Below are 23,983 nucleotides of genomic sequence, written 5' to 3'. Positions count from 1 at the left end.
AAGAAAGTAGATGGAAAGCAGTCATCCAAAATATAATGAAGGAAGGTTCCTTCCAGCTCTATTCCTCCTGTGGCCTTGAGTGGAAGTTCATGTTCACCTTCAAGAAGGCACTTGGCAATTCCGCTGAGTATCTCTTACATGACATACTCCACTCCTCCTTTTACTGAAAATAGACCTTGTTTTCACATATTAAGAGAAGAACATTTAGATTGTCCTAAAGGCTTGGGACATTTTCAAGTTATAAAAGTACCGCTGTGTGGATGTTATTTTGATATTTGAAAATAATCCTTTCAGCTTTCAGAAGACATAATAAATGTCTCTTACGAGCAAGGGAAAGCTCCACCATTGTCACGATGTGCTGGTTTTGTTTGCCAAGGAGTCACTAAACTATGTGAACAACAAACGAAAAAAGACAGATTGCTTTAACATTGGAAATGCACGATTTCAGTCCTTCCCAGGAACATAACATTCACGTTGGCCTTGCCTCCTGTGAGCCTGTGGAGGCAGAAGGGCTCATACCCAGAGAGGTAGAACACGGTGAGAAAGCCTGATTGTGGGAGCGAGCCTGCCAAGTGGGGAAGAGCAGGCGAGGGATTCTGAGCAACAGTAAAGGAACAATGGGAAGAGGGTCAGCTCTTCGTGCATTAACTCCTCATGGAAGAGAACGGGGCACAAGTCCAAAAATGAGCAGTGTGTGAGCTCAGGACCAAGTGAAAGAAGCCCGTCCAACGGGATGTTTATTTCATGGCTTCATTTGGTTCACCTTCCAGGACGTTCTGACTTTTTGGATGATTAGGATTAAGTTTAAATGAAATAATACAAGTCAAGGGCTAGACTAGCACCTGTACGTCGTAAGTATCTGTTGTCAAGGTGATACTAACAGAGCGGCAGCTGCCCTGGTCCCGGGCAGCCCACCTTTCTCTCCCGCCTGGTGTCCAGTCCCCTCCCACACTTAGCACACTACCGGCCTTCACAGGCATTGAGCTGATAATCCCTGGCTTCAGCCATCTCAAAAGGGCTCATTCATTTATTCAACAAATGCATTTCATTTTTTGTGGGTGGTGGGGTTTTTTGGCCGCACCATGTGAGATCTTAATTCCCTGACCAGGGATCAAACCCGTGCCCCCCAGCAAATGTTCATGTATAGCTTACAGGCCTAGTCTTGACACCGGGAGCCCCAGAGAGAAGGAAACACACATGTCCCTCTCTTGCCCTTCACACTGCAGGGCCCACTTTCAGCTGTTACTATTCTCAGCCCTGAAAGAAAACATCCCCTCCACCCTGTCCTCCCACCGCACCCCAGACTACCCCCTGGGGCTCCCCCCACCCCTTAACCTCCCTCTTTCAGTCTGGCCTGCAGAGATCCCTGGCCATCTCAGCCAGAGGGGAAGTAAAATTCCCAGTCCTGCTCCTCATGGTGGAAAAACTCTGGGACGCCAGTTCCCAGGCACAGGAGCCAATTTTCTCCTGGTTTCCTTGGAGGATTTTTCGCTGGACAAAGTACAAACCGGGAAACAGTGGGGCAAAAGAATGAAGGGATCCCTGTCGGAGTGACCTTTCGCTGATACCCTTTTCTTCTGTTCTGGTCAAAATAAATTCAAGCCAAGTTAAAATTGTTTTGAAAGAACAATTCTGTCTGCTTGGGCTTGCCAATCTCCTCAAGATGTCTGAGCTACGTTATACTTCCTTTTCATCATTCCACACATAGTTTTAGACCAAAAGCCTCGAAGACATGTATCCTGATAACCCACCAGAGGACAAGGCCCACGGCAGTCCCTGGCCTTCTAAGGGAGGTCATGTGTTTCACGAGGGGCTATGGGAGGGGGCAGGGTTTTGCCCCCTGGAGGACATTTGGTAAAGTCTAGTGACATTTTCGGTCATCACAACTTAAGGATTGGTACCACTGGCATCTAGTGGCTGGAGGCCAGGGATACCTCTAAACATCCTACAGACACGGGGCAGCCCCAGTCACCAACCGTGCAGACGCTGAGAACCCCTGCACTAGAGTCATACGGACTTAACATGACCCATACTTTAGCGGGCAAATGAAACCCATGGAAAGTTCCTCTTCCCTCTCGCTTCCCAGAAAGGAGGAGAAGGATGGTGTGGTGGGAAAGTCTCCATTATCCCACCAAACGGCACCTACTTCTGTGACTCTCAAACATCAATTGCCACTAAAAACACCAAAATAGGGGCTTCCCTGGTGGCGCAGTGGTTGAGAGTCCGTCTGCCGAGGCAGGGGACACGGGTTCGTGGCCCGGTCTGGGAAGATCCCACATGCCGCGGAGCGGCTGGACCCGTGAGCCATGGCCACTGAGCCTGCATGTCCGGAGCCTGTGCTCCTCAACGGGAAAGGCCACAGCACTGAGAGGCCCACATACCACAAAAAATAAATAAATAAATAAAACCATTTTAAAAAATAAAATAAAAACACCAAAATAAGTGATTTGCACAGAATCATCTAGAAGAACATAGGAAGTTCATCCTATTTCTACTGAATTTTAAAGTATGGTATCCTAACCAGATCCAATTAACTAAGCTGTCTCTAGAACTTCACATGATGCTTTTAATCTCCTTCAGACCACAAAACAGGGCCAGAAAGGCTGAGTGAGTTGTCCAAGGTCACCCAGATAGGAGGGGGCAACATCAGAGCTCAAAGGGAGGTCTTCCGAAAGGCCACACTCCTTCGTTTGGGGCTTAATAGATGTCGAGGTAGCTGACCAATCCATTCTATGCTTCCACTCTTACTAAATTTTGTATACAAGCAGACATCTTAAATACACACACATGAGCCCCCAGCCCCCGCAAAGTGCCAAGTGCAAGGGGAGGCCTAAAGCTTAGAAAGCTTCGGAAAAGTGCTAACTTCTTGGGATTTGAGGGAAAGTTCTAAAAGCACACGCAGCACCCAGCACATTACGCCCTGACCACCTCCTCATCCCTCTTACCTGCCCAGCATGGCTCTCCCGGTACGGGCACTTCCCATCCTACCCAGGGAGCTCTGCATCGTGCAAATATCAGAAAACAGAATAAGTTCATTTCGTGCTTAGAAGTTTGAGGACCGTGCATAGCAGAGACCAGGGTATCTTGATATTATGATATAATTTCAATAAATGTATTGCCTATTCCAGTTTCTGCGAGAGGTCATCAGCGCTCTCCCAACTTATTCTGAGATCAAAGGGACGTCTCAGGGAAGAGAGGGAAAACAACATAATGGTTCATCAGCCCCTGCTTGCTGAGTTCCAGCAAAAGGAAGCAATAACTATCATTGAGGCATGAAAGGTCTTTCTCAGCATTAACTCATTAACCCTCTCAGCCCCCTGCCAGGAAGGCAACGAGGTGCTGAGGATGACCGCCAGCCCAGAGAGGGATCAACCGAGGCACGACAGAGCCTCCCAGGTTACAGGAATTTGACAGAGAACAGAAGAGCTCAGAGGCTCTTGTCTGCAGGGCAGAGCAGTTCTTTCTACTCCCACTTTAGGCGGGAGTCATGAAGAACAGAGAGGACATTCCAGGGTGAGCAGAACGTTCCAGTCCTCCGCCCCCGAATCCTTCAAGACACGGTGGGCCTGGCCCAAGGGACTGCTATCAATAAGTGCAATGGAATATGAAAAAGGCAGGCTTTGCCTTTGTGGGTTTGTTTTTCTAATGTTTACCAGGGTGTCACAATGATTACAAATATTGAACTGATGCTGCCCGTGGTGAGGACGCCCGTCATCGAGCAGGACCACAGGAGGGGACGCCTGGCTAGGAGGAGGAGAGGGGGGACAGAGAGGTCTCTGGCAAACCACTGCTCATGCTCTGCAAGAGGGTCATTGAGCTGCAGATGTCCCGATAGATATTAAAATGTGGTGATAACACCTTTCTTGGTGGAATTTGTCTCTATTAAAAACAGTGAATAAATGATGAGCTCATTGGCAAAAAATATTTGCCAATTAACAAGCAGCAGCTGCTTTCCTTTCTTTTTAAGGGCCCAACTGATTAAAATTGCTCGCTGCCTCACTTGAACAAGAGTCTCATGTACTTTACCTGGGGGCGGGGAAAAAAGGCTGAGCATCCTTTATTCAAAGTACCTGCTTTTGTGATTCATTAAAGCACTTTCTAACCGAATGCAAATTATCAACCCACAGAAGCATTTTCACTTGTTTTATATAATGTGCACATTTTTAGTTCTTTGTTTAGCATGATCTGCCTCCTTAAGAGAGTCTGCTTTGGATATTATAAGAGCAACAGCCTAAGGAAGGAGCAGCCAGCCAGAAGGAAGGGTTACCGGGGCCTTCCCACCCAGGAGTGTGTCCTGAGGTTGAGAGCGCATCCTGGCTGCAGGCACGTGTGCTGTGACCTGACACTCGGCTCCCAGGGCATTGCCAGGAGCCTCATCTCCAGCCCACCCTCGTCCCTGCAGGAGGTCTTGTCTGATGAGCCATGGAAGCCACTACAGTGACAAAGGCCTTGGACCATTGGACCAATTTTCCGCGTCTGCCTCTCAGAAGCCAGCTGAGCAAGGAGAAGGCACACCTGGCCTGCAGGCACCACCCTTGTCAGCTGACAGACCGAGAGCTATGACGGTCTCTGCCTTCCTAGAAGAGCTCCAGATGGTGCCCTGACTCCATGTAACCTCTGGCCAAAGGCCCAGGAGCCCCTGCCCTGGCTTTGATGTGGTATTAAGGATCCTAGGGGCCGCCTACTGCAACTGGCTCTACGCCCAGTTCACCCTCACCCGGCAGGTTCAGGGGGCCTCTCCCCAGCCAGTGGGAACCAGATCCAACTCCCAAGAGACAGGAAGGCAAGCTGAGCCAATCAGACCTCCTACTCCCCTCAATACTGACGGGGGGCTTTTTTTTTTTACATCTTTATTGAAGTATACTTGCTTTACAATGGTGTGTTAGTTTCTGCTTTATAACAAAGTGAATCAGTTATACATATACATATGTTCCTATATGTCTTCCCTCTTGCGTCTCCCTCCCTCCCACCCTCCCTATCCCACCCCTCTAGGTGGTCACAAAGCACCGAGCTGATCTCCCCGTGCTATGCAGCTGCTTCCCACTAGCTATCTATTTTACATTTGGTAGTGTATATATGTCCATGCCACTCTCACTTTGTCACAGCTTACGCTTCCCCCTCCCCATATCCTCAAGTCCATTCTCTAGTAGGTCTGTGTCTTTATTCCCATCTTACCCCTAGGTTCTTCATGACATTTTTTCTTCTTAAATTCCATATATATGTGTTAGCATACGGTATTTGTTTTTCTCTTTCTGACTTACTTCACTCTGTATGACAGACTCTAGGTCTATCCGCCTCACTACAAATAGCTCAATTTCGTTTCTTTTTATGGCTGAGTAATATTCCACTGTATATATGAGCCACATCTTCTTTATCCATTCATCCAAGGATGGACACTTAGGTTGTTTCCATCTCGTGGCTATTGTAAATAGAGCTGCAATGAACATTTTGGTACATGACTCTTTTTGAATTATGGTTTTCTCAGGGTATATGCCCAGCAGTGGGATTGCTGGATCCTATGGTAGTTCTATTTTTAGTTTTATAAGGAACCTCCCTACTGTTCTCCATAGTGGCTGTATCCATTTACATTCCCACCAACAGTGCAGGAGGGTTCCCTTTTCTCCACACCCTCTCCAGCATTTATTGTTTCTAGATTTTTTGATGACTGGGGGCTTTTCGTTCGCCATCCATCCAACCGTTTCTTAAGGATCTTCTATAACGAGACATGACTGACCCATCACCCTGGCCCCTCAGGAGCACATACGGTAGGTGGAAGACAAAGAAGATGAACGAATACGTAAACTAAGGGGCAAGGGGCGTTTCTAGAGGTGGTGAGACAGCGCTCTGTGCCGGGAGGAGCAGAGTGTGGAGCAAACAAGGGGAAGCCCCACGAGGAATGGCCTGGAACCGAGCTCTGCCCGGAGTGGGCGCGGCAGGCCCAGCAGTGGGGAGGGAGGGCACCCCAGAATGCCGGGGCAGAGCCAGAGGAGTGCAGCACTGGCTGGGGGTGGGGGGACGGGAGGGAGCCCAAAGGCGGCCTGGGGGAGCTGCCCTCCAGAGTCTTCTCCCACACGCTGGGCTCCCTTTGCCCACTTTTCTCCTGCCCCCTCTCCTCCCTTCTCTGTGCCTTCCCTCAACACACAGAGAAGTAAGGCACGGTCTGCTGCTCAGCCTTCTTTTCTTGCCCCTAAAAACTCCAGGAGTTCAATATCTCCCATAGAAAAGCAATGCTTTCACCCTCACCAGATTCAGGGCCAAGCCCTCTTTCCTGACCTGCATCTCTGGAATCGACCATTTCACGTCAAAAGTCTCCCCTGAAACTCTGTTTCTCCATGGCTAGCTGAGCACTGTTTGGGGGGTGTATATGGCATCCCCACCCTCAGCTTTAACTAAATTCTCAGTTCGCTAAACTGAGATCCAATCCCCTAATGCCTTGTTTGCAACGGAAGGTGTTATGAACCAACTCAAAATCTGAATTACCTTTCATCTGCACAAAAATGTCCATCAGTAAATACTTAAAGGACACAACTGAAAGTCACAGAAAAAAAAATATATATATATATGTATACAAGCCAAATGCTACATTGACTGAAATTTTAAAATAACGTTTAACTCACAAAAATTTTAAATAATGTTTAACTCCTTTTGTGCAATCAAAAAAAGATTTGTCTGGGGGCTTCCCTGGTGGCACAGTGGTTGAGAATCTGCCTGCCAATGCAGGGGACACGGGTTCGAGTCCTGGTCTGGGAAGATCCCACATGCCGCGGAGCAACTAGGCCCGCGAGCCACAACTACTGAGCCTGCGCGTCTGGAGCTTGTGCTCCGCAACAAGAGAGGCCGCGATAGTGAGAGGCCCACGCACCGCGATGAAGAGTGGCCCCCGCTTGCCACAACTAGAGAAAGCCCTCGCACAGAAACGAAGACCCAACACAGCAAAAATTAATTAATTAATTAATAAACTCCTACCCCCAACATCTTCTTTTAAAAAAAAAAAAAGATTTGTCTGTATTTTCAGTGGGTAGGTATTTTCAGAAGTGAAAAACACTTCTGACCATTTTAATCTTCACAATATTCTAGTTCAAAGATGGCACTTCATACACACACACCTTCAAAATGTTTTAAAATACCAATCACAGGGACTTCCCTGGTGGCACAGTGGTTAAGAATCCGCCTGCCAATGCAGGGGACACGCGTTCAAGCCCTGGTCCAGGAAGATCCCACATGCCACTGAGCAACTAAGCCCGTGCACCACAACTACTGAGCCTGCGCCCTAGAGCCCGCAAGCCACAGCTACTGAGCCCATGTGCTACAACTGAGCCTGCACTCCAGAGCCCGCGAGCCACAACTACTGAGCCCATGTGCTGCAACTACTGAAGCCTGCGCGCCTAGAGCCCGTGCTCCGCAATAAGAGAAGCCACCGCAACGAGAAGCCTGTGCACCACGAGGAAGAGTAGCCCCGGCTCGCTGCAACTAGAGAAAGCCCATGCGCAGCAACGAAGACCCAACACAGCCAAAAATAAATTAATTAAAAACAAAAAATCTTTAAAAAAAAAGAAAGAAAATACTGATCCCAGAACATATTTGTACCCTTAGATCTGCCCTGGGCAAAGGATGCGGCCTCTGTCCCCCACCTCTGTGTGGGCCCCCTCCCTACGTCCTGTGGACAGAAGCAGCGCTTTTCACTGTTCCTCACCCACAGGTTCCCAGGGATCAGACTTCTGTATCAAGTCTTGACAGACACACTGAAGCTGTCCAAAAGGGACGAAACGCTGAGTGGACCTCCCACCTGAGGTCGCCCGGGGGGCAGCCTGTTTCTCCACGTGGGAACGCTTGCTCGGCCGGCACCCCTCTGGCCCATCTCCTGAGAAAGGTGACTCCATCCTTTTTTTCTGAACGTGCCCTCCCAGGGAAGCACTGGCACAAAAAAACAGCTCTTGCATTTGTTCAAGCATAATTAGACTTCCCTTATGTGACGGCCAGGCCCAGCCAGTGAACAATGTTATCACGGTGTTTAAAAATGGAATGGGTTCTGCTTCCAGTAAGGCCAAGCAGAAAACAGAATACCTTCACCTTCACATTGCTTGTCACCTTTAGATAAATGAGTTTCGAGTTCTGCATACTCACTGGTCGTAGATACCGAGACCACCGGGCTGTACTCATGCTCTCCAGAGGGGCTGGTGACCTTCAGTCGAAACCTGTACAGGGTCCGTGGGTCCAGACCTTCCACAACATGCTTAGTCGCGTATCCCCTAGATGGAAGGAGACACACGTGATGATGACACCAGGTAATCGGGGCAGCGTCCTCTGAAAGGTATTAGAAGAGCAAGTGGAAGGGATTTCTGAGCACTGTCTACCTCCGGTACAGAGCTGACCTTGGTGGCTGTCCGTCTCTCACCCTGGGCTGAACTCTTGAGCACGAAGGACAGGACAGGCGTCCACCCCTGCCTGGCAGGTGCCCTCGATGCCGCAGCCCCCCTCCCCCAGGGCTGACACACAGCTGGCTCGCGATTTTGTACTTTGGAGAAATGATCACGTTAACCCATGATTTTTTTTTTTTTTTTTTTTTGGTCCTCATATGGCAAAGTTTCACAGTTGAAAGCTAAGCTCGGCAGTCCAAGTAGCACATAGGTGATTGCTGGGTGGGGTCTTCGGGTGGATGGGCGCCGCTGTATACCTGTTGTGGGCAAAATCCCACTGCAGGGAGAGGGCGTGACTGGTCGGAGCCCCCGAGCAGCTGGGGAGGTGGGCAGCACAGAAATGACTCTCCTATCACACACCACACAGTCAGGTTCACCTAGGAAAACGTTTGTGGGAAGCAGGTGCTGAACACTTGGAGAACAGAAAACTGATTAGAGGCTGCGATGGAAATCTGCAGGCCTCCAGGCAGAAAGACTTGAGTTGGATCGTTTGGAGCTGAAAAACGAGCACCAGGAAACGCAGGCGGGCAGCGCTGCCGGCTCAGGAGACGCTGAGACCCAGTGAAGGTGCCGAGACCCCGGCCCTCCGGCCGTGAAGCAGGACCTGGGGGTCTGGTTTTGACTTGCCGCACTTTCTAGCATACCAGGTCTCCAAAGGTCCAAGGAGTTGTATGTCTATCCCAACAGTCCCAAAATCTCAGCTCCCCTTTGCTGCCAAAAACCTTTCTTAGCATCTGATTAAATTCCATGTATCTCTTTTCAAAGACTTCATCTAAATCTTACACCTCAAAGACTTGATCTGTGTGTGTGCAGGGCGGGTGGAGAGGGGGTGAGGATGTACTATCTCCAGCTCTTTTCTTCTTTCCTGCTTCCACATCCAGCCCAGGCCCTGCTCTCCTCCCTTCAGGACACTCTCCACAGCCCCTCGGATGCCAAGCTTACCATCTTTTTTCCCATTTTCTGTCTATAACTTTCCCTTCATTCTCAGCAGACTTGTACAGAGGCCAGAATCATACTTTGGGGTTCACAACTAATCTTTCAAAAATGTTGACGTGCTACCTAAATATTTATACATCAATTCCTTTCCATGCAACTCACCAAATCTATCTAGTGCCCACTACCTGGGAGGTGCTGGGCCGGGCTGGGGATGCAGCCCTGGACCAGTTCAGGGCCGAGATGCATCTGTCAACTCTTGCTGACGGGTGCAAGAGCAGGGGCAGTCCAGGACAGTGAGGCGTGGCAGCTGCGTCAGGCTGAAATGACAGTGCTGGAGTTGTGCTGATAAACCCACTGGAAAAGCAGTGTCTCCCCAAAGATGCAGGCACAGTGCCCAGTACATAGAGAGCCAGGCCCACCATTGCTCCAGGGGGAGGGGAACCCTTCAGGATAGTTTAAGACAACCGAGAAGGCCTTCTGTCTCCCAAACTCACCCATCAGACAAGTAATTCCTCTACCGTGAGGAGTGAGTGAGGGGAGAGGGGGCCCCAAAGCATGTCCTTAGCAGAGAGGCCTCTGATGTAAAGTGAGACATGGGGCAAGCAACTTCCAGAACAGACAGGAGGATAGGCAGGGGAAGGAGGGAGCCAGGCAGTCTGAGGAAGCCATGTGGATTGGAAGGACAAGGAATCCCAGGGGGATGAATGGTTAGGTGAGAGCAAAGGGTAACTGACAGAAAAATCTAGTGCCGGGCGATCAGGCAGGTCTGGATCTGTGCTCCTGAGAGGAGTCTCAGCTCAGAGACCTGGAGGACCATGTTTGAAAACAGGAAATGATTTCCAAAGACCCTTTGCCCTTTGTGTTTCTCTCCCTTTGTCGATTATCCAAAACGTAAAATTTTAAGCTGAAATGAAGTCCAGAATACTCGAAGATCCCCCTTTTCTGCATCACAAGTTACTCCAGGCACCAAAACCTAAATGACTTCTTGGGCAGAGCTCTAACCGAGCCAAGAAAAAGATGGTGGGGGGTGGGGGGACAGGGGACGTTGAGGCCCTTCTGACCTTCGTCTGTGTTCTCCTGCCCTTCAAGGGTGGACGCAGCCCTCTTCACTGAGACTACCCTTCCTTGAAGAATATTTCTCTCCACCTAAAGAAGCCATGTCAGTCAAGGTGGTCTCTAGCTACCCCTCCCATCCTGCAGTTGCACGTACTCTTCCCACCGTTAAGAGTCAAATTCCTCTCCCCGTAAATAGGATGGGATGCGGCAAAGGGATGCTATGCAATTCTGGGCCCAGCCTTAATACGCCTGGCAGCTTCTGCTCTTGCTCCCTTGGAAGCCAGATGCCACGTAAAGATGTTCAACTTCCCCACTGGAGGGAGAGGTTGGCTGGTGAGAGTCACTGGAAGATGCCAGACAATGAAGGAAAACACAGGTCAGCCACCCACTGGCCCCACTGCCCCAGCAGAGGCATCAGACACATGAGTGACACCACTTGGATCCTTCAGCCCCAAAAGAGCTGCACCAGCCAAGACCACGTGGAACAGAGACTTGCCCTCCCCACGCTGCCCAAATTGTAGGATCATGAGCAAGCGTGTATTTTACACTTTGACCAAAACCACTAAGTTTGGGACAGTTTGTTACGCAGCAATAGATAACTGATACATCATGTACCAACAACAAAGAAACTATAATAAAGACAATTAGGAAATGATACCGACAGCCTTAAGAAGCCAAAAAAACAGAGTGTTAAAACTAGATACAGGGGCTTCCCTGGTGGTGCAGTGGTTGAGAGTCCGCCTTCCGATACAGGAGACATGGGTTCGTGCCCCTGTCCGGGAAGATCCCACATGCCGCAGAGCGGCTGGGCCTCTCTGAGCCATGGCCGCTGAGCCTGCATGTCCGGAGCCTGTGCTCCGCAACGGGAGAGGCCACAACAGTGAGAGGCCCGTGTAATGCAAAAAAAAAAAAAAAAAAAAAACAAAAAACAAAAAACTAGATACAAATATATTTACCATGAAAGAAAAGGCTCTGACACCAAGACAAATGTTCAGAAAAAGTGCATGGTTTAAAAAAAAATAACAACAACAACGATAAACTAAAATATATCAGCTTGGCACAAAGTAATCTTGTGAGTGGGTGGGTTTTAGTGTTACACGAGCAGAGGTGTATAACTATAGCTATTTGAATCATAGAAACTGAGCCCTCAACTTGTGGCATCTGAAAAGGTCTTTAGGAGCTCAGTGAGACTACAATGCTCAAACCTCAATGGAATTTAATTGCCAGGTGGCAAAGACTTAACATAGTTTTAGACCAAAATAAAACTAAAAGTGCCCCCAATAAAATCCAATGGTGCTAAACATCATAAGATCACCATGAAGCAAATGGCACCTTCATAACCCCTGGAAAGATAAATTACAGAACTGTCTGAGAAAACAGATGCCACTGGGCACCGTGATTGGAGGCTGGAGGCTCTCACAGCATCAGTAGGGGTGGCCCCATGGAGAGGACCAGAGACACAGCTGCCCACTAGGGTCCTCCACGACTACAATGCAGACACAGGGGTGACTCCAACTGCAGCACAGACACAGGGATGTCTCAGAGCAGCTGCGTATCGAACGTCTGGAGATGCACTACTTTACACCGCCCAGGCATGGTAGCTCAAAGGATGAAGCAATCTTAGAACTTTTCCAAGTTCTACTTCCAGTAGAGGAAATATATCAAAGTGTAAAGCATACCATTATTTCTGTTATCAGCCAAAGCAAATATCTGATGCAAGAGCTGAGCAAACATGAAACATAACAAAGTAAGTACTGAAATGCCCAGAGACTTAGTTGCCAGACTTCTCTTCTCCCACTATGTTCCACCCCCAGCTTTCCAATCCCGCCACCTGCTGATGACTCTGAAATCCATTTCTCCAGCCCAGACTCTCTCCTGGCTGGTTCTTCCCCAACTGCCTCCTTGATGTCTCCACCTGGATGCCTGATCGTCCCCAAACGAGCTTCCGCTCCATCCCGAGTCTCCGTGGTTTGAGCTACTCAGGCCAAAACCTTGGTGCCACCTGTGGAAGACTGGATTTTGTTCACAGGTACTTGGTGCCCTCCCAAGGATTCTATATCCCAGTGCTGTGGAGCTCAGACGTGGCAGGACTTGCTCCGAGCAATGAAGTATAAACAGAGGTGCAGTGTGTCATTCTGGGTGGAAGCTTCAAGAAACGGGGAGCCCCAATCTCTGCCTCTGCTGGCACCATGAGTAGCCACGTTCAGGCAGAGGCTACTCCACCAGCCTGGCGACACACCACGGGTGTTCTGCGTGGGAAACACACGGCTGCTGTTGGGAGCCACTGAGGTTCCGGAGCTGCTGTTTCCTGCAGCCCAATGGGGTCGATCCTGAGATGCTACTGATGCCCCTTGACTACCCTCTTTCTCTCACATCCCATATCTGGTGCACCAGTAAATTCTTCAAATCTATCTTCAAAAGCCCTGGTTTCACCACTTTTCACACTCTGTTCTGTTATCTCCCACCTAAATTATTGCAGAAGCTCCCTAATTAGTCCTCCCTGCTCTGGCCGCCTTTCCTCCTCACAGCCTGTCCTCCTCTCAGCAGGCAGAGTGACCCTCATGGAGCATAAGCACCATACCCCTCCCCAGTTTATCAGTGTCCAGTGGCTTCTCACCTCACAAAGTGACAGCCCCCAAGCCCCGTCCCCGCGCTGGCCCCATCCCATTGCTTATTCACTTCACTCCTCAGTGTTTCTGGAACGCCAGGCACAATCCCGCCTCCAGACATTTTTGCCCGTTGTGTCTTCTGCCTGGAATGTTCTTCCAGATACTCATGAGGCTCCAGATACCCCTCACTTGCTTCTTTACACAGACTCCCTTCTCAGTGAAGCCTTCTTCACCTCCACTCCAAGCCTCCAACTATTCTCTTCTGCTTTCCACTTGGTACTTAACCACCATCTGACACACTACATTTTTACTTATGTATCTTATTTATCATTTGTCTTCCTCATCATGAGGGAGGAATTTTTGTCTGTTTGTCTAGTGCTGTATCCCCGGCATCCAAAACAGTGTGTGGCACATAGTAGGTGCTGACTGAATGAATGAAATGCATGATAAGGGTACCAATTGTCATAGGAATTTAGAGGGATAGATAACAGGATAGTAAAGGGAGCTTCTCAGTCGAGGTAGAATCTGACTTGGGTGGAAGAAAGGATGGAGCAGGGGAGATTTGTCTGAACAGAGAAAACAGCTGAACACACATGCAGGAGAAGTCAAGGCATACTCGAAGGACAGTAAAGCAGATTTCTTCAGAAGGTTGATGCCCAGAAATAAGAAACAGCAAGAAAGGCAGTTTGTGGGCAAACTGTGAAGAGCATCAGATGTTCGTGTTAGGAGTCGGACCTTCATTCTTCAAGCAATGGAAACCCATCGAAGACAATTTGACAAAAGGAAGATTAAAAAGAAAATTAACCTCGCAAGATAGAAGGAAGGGAGAGAGGGCAAGAAAAGAGGGATATGGCCAATTCATTCAATCAGCAAAGAAGCTGGACGGTTGTAGGACCTGGGGATTCAGCAATGACTAGTCAGAAAACAGATCCTACTTGCATCCTAGTAGGGGAAATGCCACAATCTAACAAGGGAAAGCATAGAAGGGATGTGCAAAGGGAGAACTCATGAAAACTAGATATACCTGGCTGTGAGGAGAGCCCACGTCAAAGACAACAGCACTGATTCAAGACTGGCTGTTGGAAAAGATGAACAGAAACTGACAAGTCAAAACGAAGTTCTTAAATCCCCAATCCCAAGGTCAGACAGTCTAGATAATCGCGTTTTCAAAGAAAGGCATTTGCTAGTTTTAAGATACACCTAGGGAAAAGCGATATAATGGAGAAAAGGGGTCAAGATTAACACAGTCTAACTCTGCCACCTAGTGTCAAGGTTTGTGCTAATTCTCCGAGGGAACGTGAGCATCTCACAACCTTGCTTAGAGTTGGGGGTCTGAAGGCCTCGCTGCTGGCTCTGCAATGCCAGGCAACCATCCAGGTGAGTTCCCGGGGCCAGACAGCACTCAGGTCTCTGGGGAAAACATAACAACACAGAGACACACAGGCTGGAGGCCAGTGGACATGGCTGATCACCCAGCAAAGGAGAAATGGAGACACAACGGAGCACCCAGGACAGCCCCACCTAACCTGCCAAGCACGGTTTGTGGTGCAAGAGAAACAGGGGAAATAAAATACCTTTTTCTCTCTCCACAGAAATACTTGTTACATCATCATTCATGCTTTTGGGTGGAAACTACTTACCAGACAATAACACATGACATGACATGATTAAAATAACATTTCAAGTAGTTGGGCCAGGAATTATTTTCATATGGCAACTACATTTCAGGTAAATGCATGTTTTCTTTTCTAGGTACAAAGAATCGTTCATCAAATTGCAGGGATACCATGGTTCAGGTAACAGTCGAAGCCTGCGTATGGACCCTCACATCAGCACCCTTACCACAATACCACCTGGAGAAAAGTCCAGCAAAGGGCTGCAACTCTTCCCTGACTGTAGCAGTGCCAGGATGCCCGCTGTGATATTGCCCTACAGTTTTCTGTAATGTTACCACTGGGGAGAATGGTAAAAGGTTCCTGGGATTTCTCTGTATTGTTTCTTACAGCCAGATGTGAAGCTACAATTATGTCAAAATGAAAAGTTTAATATAAAACCATATCTGCATCTCATTTCTGGTCTTCTTCCTAAAACACAAAGTCATTTTGCAAGCAGTAAAGCTGTCAAAGGAAGAAATAAGGATTGAAGTGAAGGCTAAGAAAAAAAAAAGACTTCTTGATTATTCCTGTTGCATTCATTTATTTATTCAACAACAAATATTTTGAGGGCCTCCTATGTGCTGACACTGCCTAGGAGCTGGGGAAAGAGCCTTAAGCAAGCAGGAATCTTACCTGCTTCTCGTGGAGTTTAGATGCTGGTAGGGAGACAGAAAATGAACAGTAAACAGTAAAATGACTCCGGCAGAGCTAGGTTTCACAATGCAAATGAAACAAGGTCGTGGCAGAGAGGAGAGCTGGGTGGAAAAACGGCTACTTCAGGTGGCCTTTTGAGGAGGGGCCAGTATTTGATATGATATGTGCATGGTGTAAAGGAACCAGCTGTATAAAAATAGAAGGACGTGCATTCAAGGAAAAGGCAAAAAAGACAGGTTCTGATGGAGGCTGAGAGGGGTAGCAGGTTGGCTGGAAAGAGTTAACAAGGGAACAACTTCCCGAGGTCCCGGAAGCTGTCACATCTGTGAACAGAACAGCCTGAGGGGAACCTCATCTGATTTCATCCAACTCTCCTTTGATTCTGTCTCTACGTTTTGGATTGTTAAAATATACCATTAGAATATTTCAGAAGCCCAAGGAGCTCTCAAAGGTCTAGGAGGTTTAATTTCAAAGGGACTGCTCACCCTTATTTTCCAAAATTCATCACTCATGAAAAGAATGAATGCAAATGATGCCGACTCATTCCTTCAATTTCAAAATGAGTCTTCTCGGATACAATAGAAACCATTCCAGCTAATCAAGAAATCAAAGAAAAATGTTAAGCAGTTCAACATTGCACCTACGTATAAATGATACCATAAGTGTGCATTTTGGGGTCTTCTTCTTCAATAGAAAACCTGAACCACTGCTCCTGGGGTCCCTGCCGCTTGACTTTCTTCTCCAGGTCCCAGTATAATTCAATGCTGTGATGAGTCACTTTGCCCACAACAGGTGGATGAGGCTTTGAGGATGGTGTGATTTCTAAAAAGATAAAAATTTAAAAATTAAAAAAGATACAGTATTTCAGGACTCTATTTGCATAAGGAAGAGAGATGAGCTGAGTGCATTAGAGCTGCTTGAAAATCAAACTGTGTTTTCCTATACATCAGGCACACATGTAAGTATTCCTCCCTGTGGCTTGAAGAACATCAGAAAAGCATGAGTGACAGAAAATTTGGCTGATGCAGTGAGTTACCACATTCGTCAACGAACAGATTGTACCGTACCCATTGACATCATACTTCACTCATGGACCCTTCCAAAGGGTTACTTAAACTTATGGAACTAATTAGATTTTTCTTTGAGCTGATGAAACTCAGTTTGCTGCTATCCTCCTTCAGTGATCTGGCTGGTAAACAAAGCCAACAGACAAATGATATTGCTGGTCCAAATATTTGTAACACAGATGACAAAGTGTTGATATCTGTTCTATATAAATAGCTCTTACAAACTAACCAAGGAAAAACACAAAGGCTAATAATATCAATCAGGCAAAAGACGAGCAGTAGACAACACAGCAAAAATAACCAACATAATGTCCAAAAAAGGCATTTATATTCCCCAGTGGCAGAAAATGAGGATAATTGGATATAACTTTATATACTGTCAGACACTTAAAAAGAGATATAACTGTTAGAAGTGACAATGTCAGGAGAGGACACTCATACATTGGTGGTGGGGAAATATGAATTCTAGCCTTTTTAGAAAGCAATCTGGCAGCATCAATTAAAATTAAAAATACATATACCCTCCCCTCTCCAATCATGCCACTCTTGGTAAACTCTCCTGTAGAAATCTGAACACACAGGGACATATATACGAGGACATTAATTATTAAAGTTTTTTAGCCACTAACAGTGAATAGGAGATGACCCATTAATAAGAGAATAGTCAAATAAATGATGATATGTCCATAGCATGGAATATTACACAGGCTTTAAAAATAAATTAGTTCTATGCTAGATGCCTTGAGAGGATTTCCAGAAGGTATTGTTGAAGGAGAAATCAAGATGCGGAGAAAAATACAGGATACAGGATATCCCATTTCTGTAAAAGATGGCGGGGGCACAGCACACACTGAGCTGTTCTGCATCCAGTTGCTCTGTTTCATGTTAGTTTTGTCTCCCTTGCTAGATTTTAAATTCCTTGATGGCTGGGTCCATGACTTAACACTTCTTTTAAAACCTCTCTCTGTCCCTCAGGGTCTTTTAGGCCTCAAAAATGTCATTGATATCTGGAGAGAACGCAAATTAGAAAAGATACACACACCCAATGTTCACAGCAGCACTATTCACAATAGCCAAGACATGGAAGCAACCTAAATGTCCATTTAGGATGAGTGGATAAAGAAGATGTGGTGTATACACACACACACACACACACACACACACACAGGAATATTACTCAGCCATTAAAAAGAATGAAATAGTGCTATATGCAGCAACATGGATAGAACTAGAGATTATCATACAAAGTGAAAAAAATCAGACAAAGATAAGTATCATATGATATCACTTTTATGTAGAATCTAAAAAAAACGATACAGGTGAACTTGTTTACAAAACAGAAATAGACTCAGACGTGGAAAACAAACTTATGGTTACCAAAGGGGGTAGAGGTGGGGAGGAGAAATAAATTGGGAGTTTGGGATGAACAGATACACACTGCTATATACAAAATGGGTGAACAACAAGGATCTACTGTATAGCACAGGGAACTATATCTGTGGAAAAAATCTGAAAAAGAGTATATGTACGTATTTATATATGTATAACTGAATCACTTTGCTGTATACTTGAAACACAACATTGTAAATCAACTTCAATTCTTTTCTAAATGTCATTGATTTACCACATTTGCAGCTGACTCCCGCCGACCCTGGGCCCTCCTGCAGTGCAGCCCTAGTAGCCCCAGTGCAGACTAGGCTGCCCTGATCTTGCCTGCCCCAGGCCAGGAGGAGAGGTAACCACCAAGTTCCCTTACGTTCAGATCCCAGAGATACACACTAGCAGACAGCCTGCCAGCTCATTCTTTCCAACTTTATTTTGCTGATATTTATTGAAAGCATGGCTTAATGGAATTGGAGAAACCTGGATTTGAATACATGCTCTGAAACTGAGTCAAAAACACCTCACAGTGTTTTGTGATAAATAAATAACATATGTGAAGTATCTAAATCAGTTATGGAATATTTCAGGCAACGGTATCCTACACAGCAGCTAAAAGGAAGTAAGTTCTACACTCAAACCTCAAATGAGTATGTGAAAAACACAGGTTCAAAGGATGCACTACATTATTATACTGCTTACGTAAACTTTTTAGAACATACAACACTATATGTTATTTATGAATACATACGTAGGTAGTCTAAGTTAAAAACACTGATGGGGAGAATGCACTCCACCAGGATAGAGTTCTCTCGCAAAAGTCAGGGAAAGGATGAGGTATGCTAAGGTAGGGAAGGTGACTTACCACTATATTTGTAAGGTTTCATGTCATTAAGAATTTAAGGCATTTATGGCAAAATTTTAACATTTGAAACCTATGTGGTACATTGGGGTATATGCTGATTTTCAATTATTTTGGTATGTTTGCAATATTGATTTTTAAGAAATAACTATAAAAATAAATGCTATACATTACTTTTATGGAGCTGTTGGTTTTCTTAGTGAAACCTATTTCAGTGTTCTAAGTACTAATTAACCCCGTGGGGAGGGGAACTAATGATTACATACCACGTGTCAGACATGGGTCTTTCAACATGACTCATCTCATTTTGTCCCAGCAACTCTGGCTGGGGAACATAATGGTGACTCACACCCTTACATTATGACACTGTCGCTAAGCAACTCTTTTTTTTCTCTTTCAGAGCCCCCTAAAACCATTCAAAGACCAGGACTGGTAGACTGTGGTGGATTACCCTCAGTATAAGTAGAAGCTGAGTAAAATTTCTATTCCAAAGATATCTAGCTTAGAAAACTGGGATTAACATATACACACTACTATACAATATATAAAATAGAGAACCAACAAGGACCTACTGTATAGCACAAGGTACTATACTCAATGTTTTGTAATAAGCTATAAGGGAAGTGAATCTGAAGAAGAATATATATATATATAATATATATATGTACACACACGTATAACTGAATCGCTGTGCTGAACACCTGAAACTAACATGATATTGTAAATCAACTATACTTCAATTTTATAAAAGAGAGAAAAATAACGATCCCATTGTAAATTAAGATAGGTAAGAAATTCTAAACAAATGCCAAATCTCCAAAGGGACCAACCAAATGGTTCACCACAAATGTATATGAGGAATAAAAAGACACTATTCCCAGTTATGCACGTGTCTCTCATGCCTTCTGCTCTTTACTAATCACTGATACAGGCACATAACCAGAGACTACCTGTTAGCTTGGCACTGGCCACAGATGGTCCACCGCCAGCTGCAGGCTCAGGACAGAGTCAGAGCCCTCCCTGCTAGTCGCCACCCCCTCCAGATCTGGTACATCAGAAAAGCGGTGGTGTCTAGAAAGTTGATTTCTTGTTACTCACTCTTTAAGGAGTGATCCAAGTTTCTCAGAGCGACAGCCTCTCCGAGGTTCAGCACCCATGAATGAAAACTGACTGAAGGCACGGCCGTCATGGCACAGACCTGGCTGATCCCGAGACACCACTTTGCACCGCTTTACTCGCCCAGATCCCGAAGGTTAGTGCGAGGACCAGCAATGATGTTCTATGTCTTCTTTACTTTGAAGCGCAGCTTATCAAGATGCAGTTCTCCAGCTAGGCAAGAGCCGCTTTGGGCAGAAGACTATTAACGCCACCCAGGACCCAGATGGTCAGCCCGTGAGTGAATGTCCTCATCAGGTGAGAGCTGGTGGCTTTCTAGGTGGCCAAAAAGTAAATAGGGGATGAAAGCAAACTCGTTTTGTTTTGGTTTTCAGCCAACCTAGAGTCATTTGACAGGTGTGTTTTAACTCTTACAGCGTTGTGCCCATATACTGCAGCTTGTGTTTTCTCTCTCTTTTTTTTTTTTTTTTTTGCTGTACGTGGGCCTCTCACTGTCGCGGCCTCTCCAGTTGCGGAGCACAGGCTCCGGACGCGCAGGCTCAGCGGCCATGGCTCACGGGCCCAGCCGCTCCACAGCACGTGGGATCTTCCCGGACCAGGGCACGAACCCGTGTCCCCTGCATCGGCAGGCGGACTCTCAACCACTGCGCCACCAGGGAAGCCCTTGTGTTTTCTCTTTGATAAAAATTCTGGTATTTTTGTCATGACAAGCTAATACACGTATTTGAGGATGTTCGTTTTAGGATGGATTCTAAAATAAACATAGGAACAGGTTACTAGCCAAAGTGCAAACATCACTGTGCCAAGGGAAGAGAGGCCCGGGTCAGCTGCGAGCCTCCAGGAGAGCTGACAGCAACGACAAGCCACAGGCCCACCCCTGGGAGGAGAACAGCAATGACTACAGTACAAGTTACGTGGCACTTACTTTCTGACAGGCGCCATCATGGATGCTTTATTCATTCATTTAATTTCCACTACAGCTCTGTAAGGATTTTTATCATCTCCATTATAAAAAATCTCAGACACAGAGAGTTTAAGTAACTTGCCCAAGGTCACAGTGCAGCACCTGGCAGAATCAGAGTTAAAACACAGGCTGCCTCTCAGCAACAGAGATGCAATATGCAGACCTGGAGTGAAAACTCTACTACTGGTTAGATCTCCAGCCACTCATTTTAAATCAGGTTTGACCTGTGAACCCGCTTGAACCCCGAGCGTATTTTAAAATGACCAAGAGAACTTAACGAGAGAAAGGGAAGACAATGAAAGCCAGGTGACTGTTTGAATGAATGAAGCGTGGGGATGTCCAAGCAGGAGGAGGGTGCGAGGGCAGCTCCCTCTCAGCCCCGGCGTCGGGAGGCTGCTTGTCTTCAGGGACTCGGTCCATAAAAAGGAAGATACGATGGTCTAGGAGGACCACAGGAGGCCAAGAAGCAGACAGATTTGGCCACATTCACCTTGACACTGTGAAGTGGGTAGGAAGTCAGGCAGGTGCCTCTTTATGTTCAGCATGGAATGCAGAGGAGGAAAGGTCCTCGAATGTGGGTGAAACAATTAGTGAGATAACTCACCGATAGTCTGAGAAGAGTGTTTGTACCAGGGCAAGGAACAGGGACTATATCAGGAGAGTATGCTAAATTGAGTTTACTACCCACACATGAACAAATTCCTCTATTTCAAATGTTATCATCCTCAAGTTTCACAGTGAAGCTAGAACTGCCAGGGGAGGTCAGTGTATCTAGGAGGACAGCCCTGACTCCCTCTACCCTGGGATGAACCTACTGGCTGTTTGACAAGTAATGATACAGCTTTCCTAAAATGACTACAATCAACATTTTGAAAAACTCAAAAGCTCACCCTTTTGCTATTTCTTTGTTTAACCGGGATGTTTATATCCACATTTGTATTTATATTTATCGAAGTAGAAACGCTATTTTGGGAATTGTTTTCATATGTTTTATAAAATATATATACAACATACCCACAAACACATAGTCGTAGACACAATTTAGATTTATATAAAAGTTTTAGAACTCTGTTTTTCCTGATTATGAGTATCAGAGCTTTGAAAAGGGACTTTTGCTTATTTAAGTCTCATAACCAGTATCCACATTTAGCCAATCACATAATCTTATGTCAAACTCAGGCTTAAAGTTTATTTGAACTTTTCTAAAGATTACTGACAAAAAAGGGGGGGGGGAGTCTTACTTTCAATTTCGCATCTTTACTTTAAACAACTGATAGGCTCTTTCCATCATGGCAGATTTTTTTAATCTTAAGTTTTTCATTTCATTTCATTTGTTGAGACGCGGATGGATCTAGAGACTGTCATACAGAGTGAAGTCAGTCAGAAAGAGAAAAACAAATATCGTATATTAAGGCATATATGTGGAACCTAGAAAAATAGTACAGATGAACCAGTTTGCAGGGTAGAAATTGAGACACAGATGTAGACAACAAACGTATGGACACCAAGGGGGGAAAGCGGCAGTGGGGTGGGGATGGTGGTGTGATGAATTGGGTGATTGGGATTAACATGTATACACTGATGTGTATAAAATGGATGACTAATAAGAACCTGCTGTATAAAAAAATAAAATAAAATTCAAAATTTTAAATAAATTTAAATAAATTTTTAAAAAAAGTTTTTCAACAGAGGACAGTGGTTGCCAGGGGCTTGTGGGAGTGGGTGGGAGGGGGGGTGTATAATGGGTGAAGGGGGTCAAAAGTTACAAACTTCCAGCTATAAAATAATTGTCACGGGGATGTGACCTACAGCATGGTGCATGGTAACTATAGTTAATATTGCACACTTGAAAGCTGCTAAGAGTAGATCTTAAAAGTCCTCATCACAAGAAAAAAAGGGAAAAACGCTTATAACTGTATGGTGATGGATGTTACCTAGACTTATCATGGTGATCATTTTGCTATGTATAAAAATGTCGAATCATTCTGTTGTACACCTGGTATCAATTATTCCTAAATAAAATAAATATAGATATATACTAAAAAAAGTTTTCCAAAAAAATGAAAAAAGAAAAGAACAGCAACAAAACTACCAGGCTGATCTCAAAAGGACGATTATATGAGAATTCGCGTACGTGTTGTGTACTATAAAAGCTTTTTGTAAGAAAGTTCTTATGCAAATCTGACAAACCAATTTTATGCCCCGCTTGCCATTTGTCAAGTAATAAATAATATGAAAATGAAATATAGAGGGCTTCATACACTGTCACCTTTCAGTCCCTATGGTTACGAAGATGGCATAAAATGTGGCTCTCCAGTAGACCAGAAATCCATTTCAAAAAGCTATCATTTACAAATTATAGGTTTAAACACAGAAAACTATAAAGTTTAAATAAACCACTGAACAATATTAGGCCTTAGCATTCTAAAATTTTAAATATGTAGGTTGTAATAATATAACAGAAATGTGCCAGCCCTGTAGGAGGAAACTGAAAAGATGAGTAAAAACATTACTCAGTATCTGAATGATAGGCAGCTGAACACATTTTAAGAGCTACAGAGAATCTGTGATTATGATCTGTATTGGAATTAGCAATTCTGATTAGTATCATGAAAAGCAGGGACGGATGAAGAGAGAAAGCAAAACATGAGTATGTTCATTATAAACGTGGAATACTGTAAAAGCAGAATGGTAGTTTCCCTGCCCTTCCAAAGACACCTGCAAATTTACTGAGGTCAAATTTCATTGACAAGGGACATCTGCAGCCTGGCCTCTGGTGGCAGATGGTCCACAGTCAGGATGACAGCACACTGAGGGGACGCTATATAAAGAACAGTGGTGGTGGCCACCTCAGAGCAATTCATCATAGCTTGACCACACATTTATAGCAGCCATAAATCAAGAACTTATTCCAGATAAATAAGATGTGGAGATCATAATCATTAAAAGTGTCAAAAAATATGTTTGCCATGAATACATATTAAAGAAGGGATTTTTCAATCAAATATCACAATACCTGCATAGTGATGACAGTTTCTCCTTTCACTTAAAAATGAAATATGACAGTTAAAATGAGTTTAATTCCACCAAACTATTATACTGCTCTCATAAAATGAATCCTGTAAAACCCTTATAGATGAAAGGACCAAGGACAGAAGTAAATAACTTAAAAATTTATAAATGATAACTACCAGTAACCACAATTAAGAAAATGCTTGAAGGTTCTACTAACTTTAAAAGGGGGGAGGACTTCTCTGGTGGCGCAGT

At 45.4% G+C, this 23,983-nt stretch overlaps 1 protein-coding gene across 4 annotated transcripts in view; it reads right to left on the bottom strand.

The window, feature by feature from the left end:
* Window positions 1–23,983, bottom strand: part of FANK1 (fibronectin type III and ankyrin repeat domains 1) — a 110,434-nt gene that overhangs the window by 9,803 nt on the left and 76,648 nt on the right. For all 4 annotated transcript variants that reach the window (XM_082637882.1, XM_082637884.1, XM_082637883.1 and 1 more), the window contains exons 2-3: window positions 15,972–16,149; window positions 8,125–8,249 (exon numbers count right to left, since the gene is read on the bottom strand). In XM_082637882.1, the coding sequence (XP_082494008.1) occupies window positions 8,125–8,249; window positions 15,972–16,149 (303 nt within the window). The remainder of the gene's footprint in view (window positions 1–8,124; window positions 8,250–15,971; window positions 16,150–23,983) is intronic.

Source organism: Mesoplodon mirus (genome assembly GCF_964341445.2).
Source record: "Mesoplodon mirus genome assembly, chromosome: 2".
Taxonomy (NCBI): Eukaryota; Metazoa; Chordata; class Mammalia; order Artiodactyla; family Ziphiidae; genus Mesoplodon; species Mesoplodon mirus.
This window is presented reverse-complemented; position numbering and strand designations above follow the sequence as displayed.